Source organism: Photinus pyralis, unplaced genomic scaffold (assembly GCF_008802855.1).
Source record: "Photinus pyralis isolate 1611_PpyrPB1 unplaced genomic scaffold, Ppyr1.3 Ppyr1.4_LG9, whole genome shotgun sequence".
Classification (NCBI taxonomy): domain Eukaryota; kingdom Metazoa; phylum Arthropoda; class Insecta; order Coleoptera; family Lampyridae; genus Photinus; species Photinus pyralis.
In genome coordinates, this window is record NW_022170878.1 from 11504480 (window position 1) to 11522754 (window position 18275).

The window sequence follows — 18275 nt, forward strand, 5'->3', positions numbered from 1 at the left end:
GATGCCCCATTTATTTAATGCGCTTCCCAAGAGACACATAAGAGGTTTATAAAAAGGAAAAAATAATTGACACATTTATTGACGGATACCCAATGTTTAAACACTACCAGCACACCTTGATGTTTCTCCCTAACTTATGTAATTCATTTGTTTTTGCGTAAATTTAGATGCGCAGTTAAGTGAAGTGCTTTGTTTCGTTTGTGAAGTGCTGCATGCAGATCCTGATTCCAGTTCGACCACTTGGTGAGCATTTTTATAATTTTTTTGGTTAATGCGTAACATTTATTCAATGCGCATGCCAAAAAAGACACATGAGTTGCTTATGACAATCAAAAATGACTGTCACATTTTTTTACGGATGCCCCATTTATTAAATTCGCATACCAAGGGACACATGAGGGGTTTATAAAAAGCAAAAAATAATTGACACATTTATTGACGGATACGCAATTTTTAAACACTACCCGCATACCTTGATTGCTCTCTCTAACTTATGTAATTCATTCGTTTTTGCGTAAATTTAGGTGCGCGCAGTTAAGTGAAGTGCTTTGTTTCGTTTGTGAAGTGCTGCATGCAGATCCTGATTCCAGTTCGACCACTTGGTGAGCATTTTTATAATTTTTTAGGCTAATACGTAACATTTATTCAATGCGCATACCAAAAAAGGCACATGAGTTGCTTATGACAATCAAAAATAACTGTCACATTTTTACGGATGCCCAATTTATTAAATGCGCATACCAAAAGATACATGATATCAGGCTTATAAAAAGCAAAAAATAATTGACACATTTATTGACGGCTGCGCAATTTTTATGCACAAACCGCACACTTTGACGTTTATCCCCAACTTATGTAATCCAGTCGTTTTTGCGTAAATTTGGGTGCGCAGTTAAGTGAAGTGCTTTGTTTCGTTTGTGAAGTGCTGCATGCAGATCCTGATTCCAGTTCGACCACTTGGTGAGCATTTTTATAATTTTTTAGGTTAATGCGTAACATTTATTCAATGCGCATACCAAAAAAGGCACATGAGTTGCTTATGAGAGTCAAAAATAACTGTCACATTTTTTACGGATGCCACATTTATTTAATGCGCATACCAAGAGACACATGAGAGGCTTATAAAAAGCAGAAATAATTATCACATTTTTAACGGCTGCGCAATTTATTTAATGCGCATAGCAAAAGACACATGAGAGGCTTATAAAAAGCAAAAAATAATTGACACATTTATTGACGGCTGCGCAATTTTTAAGCACAAACCACACACCTTGACGTTTCTCCCCAACTTATGTAATTCACTCATTTTTGCGTAAATTTAGGTGCGCAGTTAAGTGGAGTGCTTTGTTTTGTTTGTGAAGTGCTGCATATAATTTTTTAGGTTAATGCGTAACATTTATTCAATGCGCATACCAAAAAAGGCACATGAGTTGCTTATGAGAATCAAAAATAACTGTCACATTTTTACGGATGCCCCATTTATTTAATGCGCATAGCAAAAGACACATGAGAGGCTTATAAAAAGCAAAAAATAATTGACACATTTATTGACGGCTGCGCAATTTTTAAGCACAAACCACACACCTTGACGTTTCTCCCCAACTTATGTAATTCACTCATTTTTGCGTAAATTTAGGTGCGCAGTTAAGTGGAGTGCTTTGTTTCGTTTGTGAAGTGCTGCATGCAGGTCCTGATTCCAGTTCGACCACTTGGTGAGCATTTTTATAATTTTTTAGGTTAATGCGTAACATTTATTCAATGCGTATACCAAAAAATGCACCAGAAAAGCTTATTAATAGCAAAAAGGATGTAGTTTTTTGCGCATTTTCTTCGATGTATTTAATGCGCATGTTTTTTTGCGGCTGCCCAATTTTTAAACACGACTTCATAAGATCTTGAGATTCTTTGAGATTCGTTACATAATATATTTTAGAGCAAGCAATTTTTAACATTTTTTACTAGCATTTATATCGTTCTGTGCGGCATCGTTTCAAGTTTCAAATAACAAACGAAAGTGTTGAGAATATTAGAGATCACATTTTATTTTTTTTATAACAAGACTATACCTACTATCTAAGTGTAACTAACGCCTTAAACGGTTTCGGTCCGGGCGTGACTCCGTCGATGAAATCGGTCGTGGGAGGCTCGCTGGGCAGGGCCGTAAAATTGAAGGTTTGAAGCAGACACGCGATGATTAAAAAGACGTTGGCCCGCGCCAACGTTTCGCCCATACATCGGTGCTTGCCGAACCCGAACGGTATGAAGCGATCGGGCACTTCTATGCTGCCGTTCTTGATGTACCGTTCCGGATCGAAAATTTCGGGGTTAGCCCAACCTCCGTCCAGAAGGGTGCTCTGCAGACTTCCCAGTATTATCGTATCCTGAAATAAGAGCTGACTGAGCTGAGTGCGAGCCAGTGAAATTCGTGGAGCTACCTTTGGTATCAGGTATCCGCTGAGATAGGCGTCCTTGCTCGCTCTGTGTGGAATAATAAAAGCGCGACAGCCGAACATACGCAGCGATTCCAAGACGACACACTCTACGTACTGCAAACTGCGCGTGCGTTAATAACGGACATGCGCGTAGAGATACTTACTGTGGGCGATCGTTCAGGTTCGGCAGACGATTTCTACCGATGACCCTGTCTATTTCTTCCTGCGCCTTCCTTTGAACGTCCGGGTAAAGAATGAGGTAGAGAAACGCGAAGCCAAGGGTCTTGGTCGTGGTTTCGGAGCCGGCGACGAAGAGATCCACGCAAATTGCCAGTAACTGCCCTTCGGTGAAGCTCTCCTTCCTCTCCGGAGAGTGCAGCATCTTCAAGTAGACGTCTATGAAACCGCGAAGATCGTACGGATTGTACGTCGCTTTCAGTTTCTGAATTTCCAACGCGAAAAACCTCCACATCCGCTTGTGGACCCCATGGAACATGGTGTACCCAGAGTAATCTGGGCAAAGGTGTCGCAAGATGGGGTAGTGACTAAATAAGGCGCCGTCCATGTGGACCTTTGCGAGCAACTCGGTTAGAATCACCTGCAGACTGCGTATCTCCTTGTCGTCTGAGGTGCACTTGTTCCCAGACACCATGGTCCAAAGAGTGTTCAGAACGTGGATGCCAAACAGGTCGTCCATGCGAAGAACGCAAGCTCCACCGGTGTCCTCGATCTTCTTCTTGATGTTTTCGACCATCGCGCTCCCTTCGCCTTGGATCATGTCGGACATGCTCTTCTTGCCGAACCCAAACTCGCGCAGCTGGCGCAATACGAATTTGCGTTGATCCACCCAAAATTCCCCGTCGGTCAGGAGGACGCCGCGCCGCTGCCCCCACGTCCTGGTCCTGTAGAATATTCCATCCGGTCTCCCGTTGAACTCATCCCTCGTGGTGAACTCGTGGATCGCGTCATAGCCGTAGGCGAAGACGATGCGATCGGTACCCACCCGCACCCCCACGACCGGTCCGTACTTCGCCGCCAACTCTCCCGTCGTCTTCGCCAGACACCCGGTCGCCTTCCGCAGCTTGCTCAGCTGCCACGCGCATCCGATGATCGGGTACCATCTGGGACCTGGGGGAAAATTTTTCGGCTTCCTCGTATCCAGGTACGCCAGCAGTCCCAGTATCGCGACGATTAGGATCGCCGAAATAACCCACATTCTGCAAAACGAGGTCGGTTAAAGAAAAACAGTGTGGCGCGCGGAAATGGAAAGTTCATTAATTACGCCCGACTTCCGCGTGCGGAGAAAGTGGCAGATGTTAATCTTCTCGTAACGGTTGCGTAATCGTTATGTAAATTTGTGAAAAATTAGAATTGAATGCACCAAAAATTGGATTAAAATGCACTATACCTTTTCGGGAGAGCTTCGTAATTCTGCGATGGAGCAGGAAACTGTAACGGAACACCCTTAAAAGACACGCACGTTCAACACAAGTCGCCAAGGAAGTTTTTGCTCCTTAATATAAGGTAACACGATCCCCTCTTCGGCTACAATTCATAAGTAGGCTTATGTAATTTGAAATACAAATATTATTTTGTAAATTTTGCAAGTTGGGTAATTGTGTAAGTCTTCCCCATTTGACTCTTTCAAGAAGTGGGTGACTAGTGGTTTCATTGTCTTGCTCGACAAATGAATTGATTTGGGAGCCTTGTGGCCCACTTAGTGCTTTTAATGTTTCTGTTTTTTTGAATCTATGGTATAAATTTCGTGTCTCTTTATGGATAGTTTTTGAACGATTCTCACAGTCATGGTGGACCATCAAAACCTTCTTTGCTATGGGCTACTCCATACCCCCCGGTGCCACCCTGTCCCCAAAAATGCTTATCAATGGTCCTCCTTAAAAAATCATCATAGAACAAGCACAAGTTGTAAACGTTTTGGTAAAACAACACCGGGGGGTCTGAGGGCTATCCCATACCCCCCCCCCCCCCCCCAGTAAAGCGGAAGCGTTGATCGTCTGAACTCGAATGATTCTCCTAGAACCCTCACTCACAGTTACGGTCATTTCTGCGGTAGGCCCATCAAATCCGCTTTGCTGATGGGTATTCAATAACCCCCCCCCCCCCCGGTGCTTCGCTGTCCCCCAAAATTCTTATTGATGGATCTCCTTAAAAAATCATCATGAAAGAAGGGAAAGTTCTTAACTTATTGGGAAAAAGTTTGCATGGGGGGGGGGGGGATTTGAAAACCTCCTAGTAAACGGATTGATGGTCTCATCGCGAATGATTCTTCTCACTCACTCACAGTTATGGGCACATTTCCTCGAGAGGACTATTAAATCCCTTTTTTATGGGGAGTATTCCATGCCCCTCAGACATCCGGTGCTACGCTGCCCCCCGAAAATGCTTATCTTTTTTAAAAAATCATCATGGAAGAAGGAAAATAGGTTTTGGGAGAAAATTAGCATTGTAATTGAAAATAAAAAGCACCAAGTCCTTCGAAAGGGCCTAAAGCCATTTAATGTACCTAGGTACTTGAAGATCCGGAATTGTCGTAACACGCCTTTCGTCCTTTTCACTCTCCCCAAAAACTTAGTCCCGCTCTTTTGTTCACTTATTTGTTTTTTTTTGCATTAGTTATAGACCATTCTAATAAACAGGGTGATTAAAAATTGAGTGCAAAATCAAAAATACGAAATTTTTTCATATAATCGTATGTCCTAACTTGCTTCGTTTCCTAGAGCTTAAAAAAAATTGGTTTTTGTTTATTTTTTTCCCACCAAAGGAAGGCCCTTATGACGCCAAATAAGCCTACCAAATCTGATTTAAATCGGCTAAAAGGTTTTTGAATAACTTATAAAAACCGATTTTTTTAAAACTTTTACACCCTGTATCTAGAAAACGAAGGAAGTTAGGACATACGGTTACTTATATGAAAAAAATTTCTTATGTTTGGCTTTACGCCCTTAAACTCTTTGCACTCAGTTTTTAATCACCCTGTATATGCACAACTCTCTCACAGTTACGGTCATTTCCGCGTAGGACCATCAAATCCCTCTTTGCTGGGGGATATTCCATACTCCCCGGTGCTACGCTGTCCCCAAAAATGATTTTAGACGGTTTTCCTTAAAGAGTCACAATGAGAGAAGGGAAAGTTCTTAACGTATTGGGGGAAAATTAGCGCCGGGGGGTCTGGAATACCCCCCAGCAAAACGGAAGTATTGATGCACTTATCTCGAATGATTCTCTTACAACTCTCACTCACATTTACGATCATTTCCGCGGGAGGACCATCAAATTCCTCTTTGCTGGGGGATATTCCATACTCCCCGGTGCTACGCTGTCCCCAAAAATGATTTTAGACGGTTCTCCTTAAAGAGTCATAATGAGAGAAGGGAAAGTTCTTAACGTATTGGGGGAAAATGAGTACCGGGGGGTCTGGAATACTCCCCAGCAAAACGAAAGTATTGATGCACTTATCTCGAATGATTCTCCTACAACTCTCACTCACAGTAACTGTCATTTTCGCGGGAGGGCCATCAAATCCCTCTTTGCTGGGGGATATTCCATGCCCCCCGATGCTACGCTGTGCCCAAAAATGATTTTAGATGGTCCTCCTTAAAGAGTCATAATGAAAGAAGGGAAAGTTCTTAACGTATTGGGGGAAAATTAGCACCGGGGGGTCTGGAATACCCCCCAGCAAAACGGAAGTATTGATGCACTTATCTCGAATGATTCTCTTACAACTCTCACTCACATTTACGATCATTTCCGCGGGAGGACCATCAAATTCCTCTTTGCTGGGGGATATTCCATATCCCCCGTGCTACGCTGTCCCCAAAAATGATTTTAGATGGTCCTCCTTAAAGAGTCATAATGAAAGAAGGGAAAGTTCTTAACGTATTGGGGGAAAATTAGCACCGGGGGGTCTGGAATACTCCCCAGCAAAACGGAAGTATTGTTGCACTTATCTCGCATGATTCTCTTACAACTCTCACTCACAGTTACGGTCTAGTCGCGGGAGTGCCATCAAATCCCTCTTTGCTGGGGGATATTCCATATCCCCCGTTGCTACGTTGTCCCCAAAAATGATTTTCGATGGTCCCCCTTAAAGAGTCATAATGAAAGAAGGGAAAGTTCTTAACGTATTGGGGGAAAATTAGCACCGAGGGGTGTGGAATACCCCCCAGCAAAACGGAAGTATTGATGCACTTATCTCGAATGATTCTCTTACAACTCTCACTCACATTTACGTTCATTTCCGCGGGAGGACCATCAAATTCCTCTTTGCTGGGGGATATTCCATGCCCCCCCGATGCTACGCTGTGCCCAAAAATGATTTTAGATGGTCCTCCTTAAAGAGTCATAATGAAAGAAGGGAAAGTTCTTAACGTATTGGGGGAAAATTAGCACCGGGGGGTCTGGAATACTCCCCAGCAAAACGGAAGTATTGATGCACTTATCTCGAATAATTCTTCTACAACTCTCACTCACAGTAACTCTCATTTTCGCGTGAGAACCATCAAATCCCTCTTTTCTGGGGGATATTCCATATCCCCCGTTGCTACGCTGTCCCCAAAAATGATTTTCGATGGTCCCCCTTAAAGAGTCATAATGAAAGAAGGAAAAGTTCTTAACGTATTGGGGGAAAAGTAGCACCGAGGGGTCTGGAATACCCCCCAGCAAAACGGAAGTATTGATGCCCTCTTTGCTGGGGGATATTCCATGCCCCCCGATGCTACGCTGTGCCCAAAAATGATTTTAGACGGTCCTCCTTAAAGAGTCATAATGAAAGAAGGGGAAGTTCTTAACGTATTGGGGGAAAATGAGCACCGGGGGGTCTGGAATACCCCCCAGCAAAACGAAAGTATTGATGCACTTATCTCGAATGATTCTCCTACAACTCACTCACAGTAACTGTCATTTTCGCGTGAGAACCATCAATTCCCTCTTTGCTGGGGGATATTCCATATCCCCCGTTGCTACGCTGTCCCCAAAAATGATTTTCGATGGTCCCCCTTAAAGAGGCATAATGAAAGAAGGGAAAGTTCTTAACGTATTGGGGGAAAATTAGCACCGGGGGGTCTGGAATACCCCCCAGCAAAACGGAAGTATTGATGCACTTATCTCGAATGATTCTCTTACAACTCTCACTCACATTTACGATCATTTCCGCGGGATGACCATCAAATTCCTCTTTGCTGGGGGATATTCCATACTCCCCGGTGCTACGCTGTCCCCAAAAATGATTTTAGACGGTTCTCCTTAAAGAGTCATAATGAGAGAAGGGAAAGTTCTTAACGTATTGGGGGAAAATTAGCACCGGGGGGTCTGGAATACTCCCCAGCAAAACGGAAGTATTGTTGCACTTATCTCGCATGATTCTCTTACAACTCTCACTCACAGTTACGGTCTAGTCGCGGGAGTGCCATCAAATCCCTCTTTGCTGGGGGATATTCCATATCCCCCGTTGCTACGTTGTCCCCAAAAATGATTTTCGATGGTCCCCCTTAAAGAGTCATAATGAAAGAAGGGAAAGTTCTTAACGTATTGGGGGAAAATTAGCACCGGGGGGTCTGGAATACTCCCCAGCAAAACGGAAGTATTGTTGCACTTATCTCGCATGATTCTCTTACAACTCTCACTCACAGTTACGGTCTAGTCGCGGGAGTGCCATCAAATCCCTCTTTGCTGGGGGATATTCCATATCCCCCGTTGCTACGTTGTCCCCAAAAATGATTTTCGATGGTCCCCCTTAAAGAGTCATAATGAAAGAAGGGAAAGTTCTTAACGTATTGGGGGAAAATTAGCACCGAGGGGTGTGGAATACCCCCCAGCAAAACGGAAGTATTGATGCACTTATCTCGAATGATTCTCTTACAACTCTCACTCACATTTACGTTCATTTCCGCGGGAGGACCATCAAATTCCTCTTTGCTGGGGGATATTCCATGCCCCCCCGATGCTACGCTGTGCCCAAAAATGATTTTAGATGGTCCTCCTTAAAGAGTCATAATGAAAGAAGGGAAAGTTCTTAACGTATTGGGGGAAAATTAGCACCGGGGGGTCTGGAATACTCCCCAGCAAAACGGAAGTATTGATGCACTTATCTCGAATAATTCTTCTACAACTCTCACTCACAGTAACTCTCATTTTCGCGTGAGAACCATCAAATCCCTCTTTTCTGGGGGATATTCCATATCCCCCGTTGCTACGCTGTCCCCAAAAATGATTTTCGATGGTCCCCCTTAAAGAGTCATAATGAAAGAAGGAAAAGTTCTTAACGTATTGGGGGAAAAGTAGCACCGAGGGGTCTGGAATACCCCCCAGCAAAACGGAAGTATTGATGCCCTCTTTGCTGGGGGATATTCCATGCCCCCCGATGCTACGCTGTGCCCAAAAATGATTTTAGACGGTCCTCCTTAAAGAGTCATAATGAAAGAAGGGGAAGTTCTTAACGTATTGGGGGAAAATGAGCACCGGGGGGTCTGGAATACCCCCCAGCAAAACGAAAGTATTGATGCACTTATCTCGAATGATTCTCCTACAACTCACTCACAGTAACTGTCATTTTCGCGTGAGAACCATCAATTCCCTCTTTGCTGGGGGATATTCCATATCCCCCGTTGCTACGCTGTCCCCAAAAATGATTTTCGATGGTCCCCCTTAAAGAGGCATAATGAAAGAAGGGAAAGTTCTTAACGTATTGGGGGAAAATTAGCACCGGGGGGTCTGGAATACCCCCCAGCAAAACGGAAGTATTGATGCACTTATCTCGAATGATTCTCTTACAACTCTCACTCACATTTACGATCATTTCCGCGGGATGACCATCAAATTCCTCTTTGCTGGGGGATATTCCATACTCCCCGGTGCTACGCTGTCCCCAAAAATGATTTTAGACGGTTCTCCTTAAAGAGTCATAATGAGAGAAGGGAAAGTTCTCTAACGGTATTGGGGGAAAAATTAGCACGGGGGGTCTGAAATACTCTCCAGCAAAACGGAAGTATTGATGCACTTATCTCGAATTGATTCTCTTACAACTCTCACTCACAGTTACGGTCTATCCGCGGGAGGACCATCAAATCCCTCTTTGCTGGGGGATATTCTATACCCCCCGGTGCTACGCTGTCCCCAAAAATGATGTTAGACGGTATTCCTTAAAGAGTCATAATGAAAGAAGGGAAAGTTCTTAACGTATTGGGGGAAAATGGAGTATGGAATACCCCCCAGTAAAACGGAAGTATTGATGCACTTATCTTGAATGATTCTCTTACAACTCTCACTCACAGTTACGGTCTATCCGCGGGAGGACCATCAAATCCCTCTTTGCTGGGGGATATTCTATACCCCCCGGTGCTACGCTGTCCCCAAAAATGATGTTAGACGGTATTCCTTAAAGAGTCATAATGAAAGAAGGGAAAGTTCTTAACGTATTGGGGGAAAATGGAGTATGGAATACCCCCCAGTAAAACGGAAGTATTGATGCACTTATCTTGAATGATTCTCTTACAACTCTCACTCACAGTTACGGTCTATCCGCGGGAGGACCATCAAATCCCTCTTTACTGGGGGATATTCCATACTCCCCGGTGATACGCTGTCCCCAAAAATGATGTTGGACGGTCCTCCTTAAAGAGTCATAATGAAAGATGGGAAAGTTCTTAACGTATTGGGGGAAAATTAGCACCGGGGGGTCTGGAATACCCCCCAGCAAAACGGAAGTATTGATGCACTTATCTCGAATGATTCTCCTACAACTCTCACTCACAGTTACGGTCTATCCGCGGGAGGACCATCAAATCCCTCTTTGCTGGGGGATATTCTATACCCCCCGGTGCTACGCTGTCCCCAAAAATGATGTTAGACGGTATTCCTTAAAGAGTCATAATGAAAGAAGGGAAAGTTCTTAACGTATTGGGGGAAAATGGAGTATGGAATACCCCCCAGTAAAACGGAAGTATTGATGCACTTATCTTGAATGATTCTCTTACAACTCTCACTCACAGTTACGGTCTATCCGCGGGAGGACCATCAAATCCCTCTTTGCTGGGGGATATTCTATACCCCCCGGTGCTACGCTGTCCCCAAAAATGATGTTAGACGGTATTCCTTAAAGAGTCATAATGAAAGAAGGGAAAGTTCTTAACGTATTGGGGGAAAATGGAGTATGGAATACCCCCCAGTAAAACGGAAGTATTGATGCACTTATCTTGAATGATTCTCTTACAACTCTCACTCACAGTTACGGTCTATCCGCGGGAGGACCATCAAATCCCTCTTTACTGGGGGATATTCCATACTCCCCGGTGATACGCTGTCCCCAAAAATGATGTTGGACGGTCCTCCTTAAAGAGTCATAATGAAAGATGGGAAAGTTCTTAACGTATTGGGGGAAAATTAGCACCGGGGGGTCTGGAATACCCCCCAGCAAAACGGAAGTATTGATGCACTTATCTCGAATGATTCTCTTACAACTCTCACTCACATTTACGATCATTTCCGCGGGATGACCATCAAATTCCTCTTTGCTGGGGGATATTCCATACTCCCCGGTGCTACGCTGTCCCCAAAAATGATTTTAGACGGTTCTCCTTAAAGAGTCATAATGAGAGAAGGGAAAGTTCTTGACGTATTGGGGGAAAATGGAGTATGGAATACCCCCCCCCCCACGAGCAAAACGGAAGTATTGATGCACTTATCTTGAATGATTCTCTTACAACTCTCACTCACAGTTACGGTCTATCCGCGGGAGGACCATCAAATCCCTCTTTGCTAGGGGATATTCCATACTCCCCGGTGATACGCTGTCCCCAAAAATGATGTTGGACGGTCCTCCTTAAAGAGTCATAATGAAAGAAGGGAAAGTTCTTAACGTATTGGGGGAAAATGGAGTATGGAATAAACCCCCCCCCCCAGCAAAACGGAAGTATTGATGCACTTATCTCGAATGATTCTCCCACAACTCTCACTCACATTTCCGCGGGAGGACCATCAAATTCCTCTTTGCTGGGGGATATTCCATACTCCCCGGTGCTATGATATCCCCAAACATGATTTTAGATGGTCCTCCTTTAAGAGTTATAATGAAAGAAGGGGAAGTTATTAACGTATTGGGGGCAAATTAGCACCTGCGGGTCTGGGGGGTGTGGAATATACTTTGCTGGAGGATTTTGCATACCCCCGGGATGATACGCTGTCTCCAAAAATGCTTATCGATGGTCCTAAAAAAATCATCACTAGAGAGGTGAAAGTTGTAAACGGTTTGGAAGCGTCTACTTCTCTTGGTCTTCAGAACCTCTAATAGACAGTGAAGTTTTGCGAATTGTAGAATTTTTAGTAACCACTTAACGGCGTTCACGTTCACCACGTCTCCGCCTTTAGAAATTTACAGAACGTTCTAGAAATTTCGTGCGAATTTCCAAAATGTGTAACAAAGGGTAGATACTCACGGCATTGATTGCTTTTTATCAATAACCCCCAAGGTAGGAGAATTTTTTACAAACTTTTTTAAATTTCAATAAAATATGGAAACTTTAAATTCAATCCTGGGAGATTAAATAAAAAATCCCAAATTTTCACTTATCCATTCTCTAAAAACTGCATTAGATTGTCTGCTCGTTCGTTAGTCTATGGGATAACTCTCGAATGGAAGGTCCTAGGGGTTTGAAACTTATTATGTAGATGGTCCTGTATCCAAGAAATCTATTTACTTGTAAAGTCCGCTTTTATTTAGTATTTTCCTTCTTTGTATGTCACAAAATTTTTCCGTTCATTGCCAGTCTCTTGGTTCTCTCTTTGACATTTCTCAAGGAACGTTTTCTCTCATTTTCGCTTGCGCATTTCAGAAAATTATTAATTTATCTGATCCGTTCCGTTTGGTAACCAAACACTCTGCGATGGGAAACTTTGTAATTCAATTACAGAACAATCACACACCTTCAGGCAGTCGCGAGCCAAAAATTCCCCTGGCGGTCCTCGAACGTTGATGATATTGGAGGAGGCAAGGGAAATTATTCCGGGTTATAAGAAACAATGTAAAATAAAGTTATATTCATTTTACACTGCCATACAAAAATAAATACTTAAAAATTAACATTAATTTTTCCATTTAATACAACGATAATACTTTTATATTTCAAATAGGGGTGTATGGCACGAACTGTAAACTAAACTGTCCTCGTTATTTCAGTAGCAGTATAAAACGTACTAACAGTTCAATTCCAAATGCATGTAGAAAAATGAATTGGATGGAAGTATTTCAGCACAATTCCTTTGGTATGTACGAGCTAATACCCTTTAAATCAGTGTAATTCTGTAATAAAAGGCGAAAAACTAGGTGTAATGATGGTCCCCAGACGTGCAGACGAAAAAGAGCTGTACGAAAACATTATATATTTACATTCACGATACCGAATCAGTCTCAATTCTAGTTATGTTACGTTAAATACAGACATGGAACATTTACTTGCTGAATATAATGGACACAAAGAACATAATCGGATAGCACCTATCCGGAGTTGGATTGAACCGGTGGGTCCCAGTCCAACTCGGCTGACCTAAATTATATGAACGAATCAAGCGCCGTTTATGATGCATACGTGACGGGGGACTAAGGGTGAATAACTGGCCAACGAAAAACTACATAAACTATAAACGTGTAAAACAAAAAACAAACAATTATCACAGAGGATGCGGGGGAATGCGATCGAGCATGTACTGGTGTCGTATGTGCGGGAATGGGAGTAGGGCCCGACCGCTCGTCCTTGGTCACCTGGTGATCTCGTCTTGTATGTGAATCTGGAAGTGGAGCGATTAATATTCGAGCGCGACGGGTCGGAGGTTACCTCGCTAAGTATCGCCCAGTTGTCGCTCTCGGAGTGGACGTGCAGACGTAACGCCGACACTCGACCGATGCTTTCGTCCGGCGTGCCTTCGGCGATGCCCACCACGTCGAATTTACCTGTAACAGGCGAGATTGGGTTAGTTTTTTTGGCTGTACGTTCAAAATTGGCGCCCAAACTCGACAATTAAGACACAAAAAATCAAACAAAGTAACAACCGAAATAGAAACTTGAATATTGATAGACAAGGCTAAAATAACTACTCGAAGCGAAATGTCCTGCTTCTCCTTAATTTTCGAATTTGAAGAAAAAGAAGAATCGTAAGTCGATTGACATTATGAGGTAATAGCGTGTCCCTAGGGGAAATTTTTGAATACAAAATTACGAATCATAGAAATTAGAGAGTTCCAATTGGTTTCAAAAAAATGATGTATCTCTCAACAGTGAGGAAAAGGATCACAAGAACCTGAGGTATAAAAAAAGTAGAAAAATTAGAAGGTTCCGAAGAACGCATTGAAGAATGCGAAAAATTCTTAAAAAAAAACGAGGAAATTCTAAGTAAGGAAAGATTTTAAAGATCGGAAAAACTAATTGAAAGAAACTAAAGAATCCGAAGATGGAAGATATTGAATAAGAAACTAGAGGAATTTGAAGAAATAACAGAATCGAAAGAGGCACAAGAATGCGAGGGTTGTCTTTTTGACCTGAAGAAAATTATGAATCTGAAAAATGGCAAAAAAACTGTTTTGCAGATAAAGCGCATTTTTTTAACCGAAATAGCTTTTGTTTTTACATCACCAATGGATCTATTTCTTGCAGACGTCTCAATCGCCCTTTGTGAGTACCGTCTTCCGACAATCCGTTCTTGAGGTATAAGGGAATATACCCGATCAGGATAAGAGGTCGAGGAAGAGGGCTATGGTTGGTAGAAATTAATTCCTTTCGTTGAGACCTTTCATTAGAGTACCATGAAGGTAGTTCCACTCCCCCCCCCCCCTTCCACCACGTACTTTGATAAGAGGACAGAAAGAAGGGCAGTAGCTGGTAGAAAACGGTTCTTTTCGTTGAGACCTTTAATTACAATACAATGAGATAAAATTAATTTTAATCCCCCCCAGGCGCCGTCGCTCACTGATCTCGAAAAAGAGTCGCACGGGAAAGTTATAGTTTGTACAAACCAACTTATTTCGATGAGACTTTTCATTAGAATAACATGAAGGGTAGAACATGTGTCCCCCTCTCCTCCTCCCGTAGAACATGTGTGCCCCCCCCCCTATTTCCTAAAAACTTAGCACCGCTAAAGGCATGCGTATGCAAAATCTGAGACCGATTGGTTGTCGTATGTAAAAGTTATGCACGTTTTACTTTCAAAAACAGCATCTCAGGAAATTATTCGTGAGGGGGGGGGGGGCCTTTTAGACTACTGCAAAAAATTCCAGGACTCTAGGACCATTCCCCTAGAAGTAGTTCAAAACGGCAGAAGTGGGTCCGGACGGACGGACAAAACAATAGCGCATTTTTTTAAATTCTGCGCTAAAAATAGAAAGCTCAGATCGAAGAAATCTAAGAAAGGAGATTCCGAAGAAATTCGATCTAGAACATAAGAACATAACGTAGATCCTGAAGGAACGGAAGACGAAAAATCGGTAAACATTGGCAATGTGTAGCACTGAAAAGAACCTGAAAGCATCGGAGTGATTCGAAGAATTCCAAAGAAAAACTTCCAATAAAATTGAGAATGCAGATGATCTATCTGCAAAACTGGAAAAGTTTGAAGAAATGGAAGAATCTGAAAAAAATGCGAATGAAAATAGAAAGATCAGAAGAAGAAATTCCAAAGAATCCTGGGAACATTGCGTGATTGAAAGATGGTGAAAAATTTTTAGTTTGATTACAAATGGAAGAGTCGGTAAAAATTGAAAACTGCAAGAACCTGGAACTAGGAAGAATCCGAAAGGTTTAAAGAATCTCAAGAAATTGATGAATTCGAAGAATCCCATGAACCTAAAGCTGCGAAGAATCAGAAGAAATTGAAGAAAAGAACAATATAAACAGCCCGCAGAATCTGAAAAATTGGATGAAAGACACTGAAGAATCCGAGGAATTCTATGCAGCTGATGGATTACAAGAAATTGACAAATCAGAAGAGTTCGAAAAAACGGGAGAATGCAAAGCCAATTATGTAAGAATCGGAAGAACTAAAAGAATCTGAGGATTTTGATTGACCTGAAGAAAATGAAGAAACTGAAAGATGGCGAAAAAATTCAAGAAGAATAAAGAAATGAGAACTAGCGTGATAAAACTCGAAAAACTGCAAAAATTTGAGATTTTGTGAAACGGAAGAATCGGTAATAATTTGAAAGCCTAGAACCCGAAAAAACGTGAAAGACAAAAAGATCTTCACAAAGAGTCCCAAGAAACTTAATAATCTCAAGAGTCTGAAGAATGTGAAGTCTTATGAAACTGGAGGAGTTAATGTGTAAAATGGAAAAATGTGAAGAAAGCAACTGAAGAAACGGCGGATTCAGGAGGGTGAGGATTCTAAAGAAGTGGCACAAAGAATCTTAAATTCAAAAATAGGAAAAACCAAAAAAAAGGTAGCAGGGCGGTGCAAATTTATGCCGAACTCGCCTTCGACTCGGCATTGGAGTAAATCTCACAAAAGTACCGCGTAAAAAGAGAACCTAAGAGGCGTAGTAGAAAGAAGAATAAAGCAGAGAGGAGTAAAGAAAGGAGTTTTGAACTTAGAAATTAGATCGTATGCTAAAGAGAAGCACGAAGAAAGTATGGGTGACGGAAAAAAGTGTCAAAGAAAAGAAACGTATAAGCAAGAGGCGTGAAGAAAAAAAAGATTACAAAAAAAGCTCAAAGATCCCATAAACGGGAATATAGTTTCTTTTTTGCCAAGGTGAAGAACGTGTAAAGAATGCTTACAGAAAGCATATCAAGATCATGAAGAAAGGGAGAGAAAATTAAGAGATGAAGGTATGAAGAAGATAGCGCGGGAGAAGGAGCAGTAAAAGATAGAAGTGCGGAGATAGAGGGCAAACAAAGGATGCCTGAAGAAAGTAAGTGGTAAGGCGTGAAGAATGGAAGAGAAAGTAAAAGAAACTAGATGTGAGGGGGGGGGGGGGAGAAGTGAAAAACAGGTTAGTAAAGGCACAAAAAATGATGAAGATATAAAATTAAAAAAATCTGAATAAACCCCCAAAAAATGAGGAACCTGATCTGATCTGATCGGAAATGTAAAGAATTTTTAAATTTTTCAAAATTTGGTAGTTTTTGAGGCTGCGCCGCCTCACCTCACGTGATAGCATCAAATTTAAGAAATCTCCGGACTTGTCTCGAATTTTTACTTCAGTTTCTGAAACTTGCTTTGGATTACGTGTGAGTAATGCTATCGATTACGCTTCTGTCGCGACCCCATTTGCATTACCGCCCGCTCCCGAGATAGTGCCCCACTCATAAATTAAGCTTATCCCTAAAACGATCAATTGTGCGGCTTACGTGGCGTGACTTACCTACGATAATAAACCCATCACTTGTCACATTCAGAGTGCCGCCATATTGATTCGGCTCGATGGGATAGACCTCAACGGTCGTGTTGTAGAACTTATCCGATGGATGCTCGGCGTTTCCGCTTCGGAAAAAGAATCTGAAACAAACGCGACGGAAAGATGAGCGTCTTCGCGCGTTACGAGCGCCGGTAAATTAATTACCTCTTCACGAGAACGGGCTTCGTAAACTTAAACGTAAGTAAATCACCCGGTTGGGGTAGGAGACCCCAGAAGAACGTCTCGCCCAAATATGCCCGCTCTAAGCTGTACTGTTTGTAAAATTTAATGCCCGAAATGACTTCCGCCTCTGGATTGCTGTGCGGAAAGAAAAGGGCCACCTTTCCAAACTGCTTGTCCTGAAATTGTAACTCGTTAAGAGCGCGGAGGAGGAATGTTAAAAATTTACGTTCAACCATAAACGCTAAGTTTTTGTTAGTATGCGAGAAGGGCACGTTTATGAGTTTTTGGCGTTAATAATTTATACTCATACTTTAATTTTAGGCGTGGCTCTTTGTTGCAGAGCCGGATTGATGAATGTTCCATTCGAAAACGCATAAAATTCACTTCTGGAACACCCAGGCAAGGCACTTGGACGTTTTTCCAACGAAATCGGGTCAATCGTATCGTGTACTGGGGGGCACTCCCCAGACCCCCTGGTTTGGCATTGCTGATCTTTAACACCATGATTTTTGGACAGAAAAGAGCTTAGCTCCGAATGTTTTGAGGTAGAATGAATCACCGAGGTATTTGGTGGGTATGGAATCCCCCCAAGCAAAAAAGGATCAAATTTCCTCTCGAGCTTCTCTCAAATTACCCTTAATTTCCTCTTAAGCCGCTCTGAAGTTGTTAACCAGTTATCCTTAAGCTCCCTTATTGTTCTCATCACACGGGTCCGTTAACTTGGCCCCCCCACTGAGAGATTTGATAGTCGTATTATTTTGAAATGAATGCGCTCGTTATGCGCTCATATGCGCCACCGATAATAACTCTTGCGCCATTATCGTTTTTTAGAAATCCGAAAAAACATTTGGGGGGGGCCAAGTGAACGTAGCCCCCCCAGTACGTATTTTGTCCCTTGTAACTAGGTCACCTGATACATTTGGTTATGCGCTCAATTGCGCCACTTGAATTAAAGCTAGCGCCATTACGGTTAAGCCATAAAAAATTTTTAAAAAGTGGAGGGTCTAACTTAGCGTTTTCAAAAGTTATTTCCGGAAGTGCGTCCATTTTGAAAATATTTTACATCGATTCGGCCTTCGGAGTAACTCCTAAATACAAATTTTTAAAAACCTACCTATTTTACTTTCCCAGAATCGTTTAACTAAAGCTCCCAAAAAACACCCTGTATAGTGTTTCTGAAACACTATAATGGCGCCAAGATTTTTTGTTTACGGCGCATTTTAGCGCATGATGAAAGGTACGATGTAGTAGAAAAAACATGTTAA

At 42.4% G+C, this 18275-nt stretch overlaps 2 protein-coding genes across 2 annotated transcripts in view; both read right to left on the reverse strand.

The window, feature by feature from the left end:
* Positions 1-2024: 2024 nt before the first annotated feature.
* Positions 2025-4432, reverse strand: LOC116180829 (probable cytochrome P450 303a1). Its single transcript, XM_031500965.1, has 4 exons — positions 3841-4432; positions 2597-3649; positions 2436-2553; positions 2025-2381 (listed from the first exon to the last, which is right to left on the reverse strand). The coding sequence occupies exons 2-4, from the start codon at positions 3646-3648 to the stop codon at positions 2070-2072; spliced, it is 1482 nt and encodes a 493-aa protein (XP_031356825.1). The 5' UTR covers position 3649; positions 3841-4432; the 3' UTR covers positions 2025-2069.
* Positions 4433-13035: 8603 nt separating this feature from the next.
* Positions 13036-18275, reverse strand: part of LOC116180192 (alpha-1,3-mannosyl-glycoprotein 4-beta-N-acetylglucosaminyltransferase B) — a 70749-nt gene continuing 65509 nt past the window's right edge. Inside the window, exons 7-10 of the mRNA XM_031500064.1 lie at positions 16993-17186; positions 16795-16928; positions 13277-13392; positions 13036-13229 (exon numbers count right to left, since the gene is read on the reverse strand). Of these exons, the coding sequence (XP_031355924.1) occupies positions 13200-13229; positions 13277-13392; positions 16795-16928; positions 16993-17186 (474 nt within the window). The 3' untranslated portion in view covers positions 13036-13199. The remainder of the gene's footprint in view (positions 13230-13276; positions 13393-16794; positions 16929-16992; positions 17187-18275) is intronic.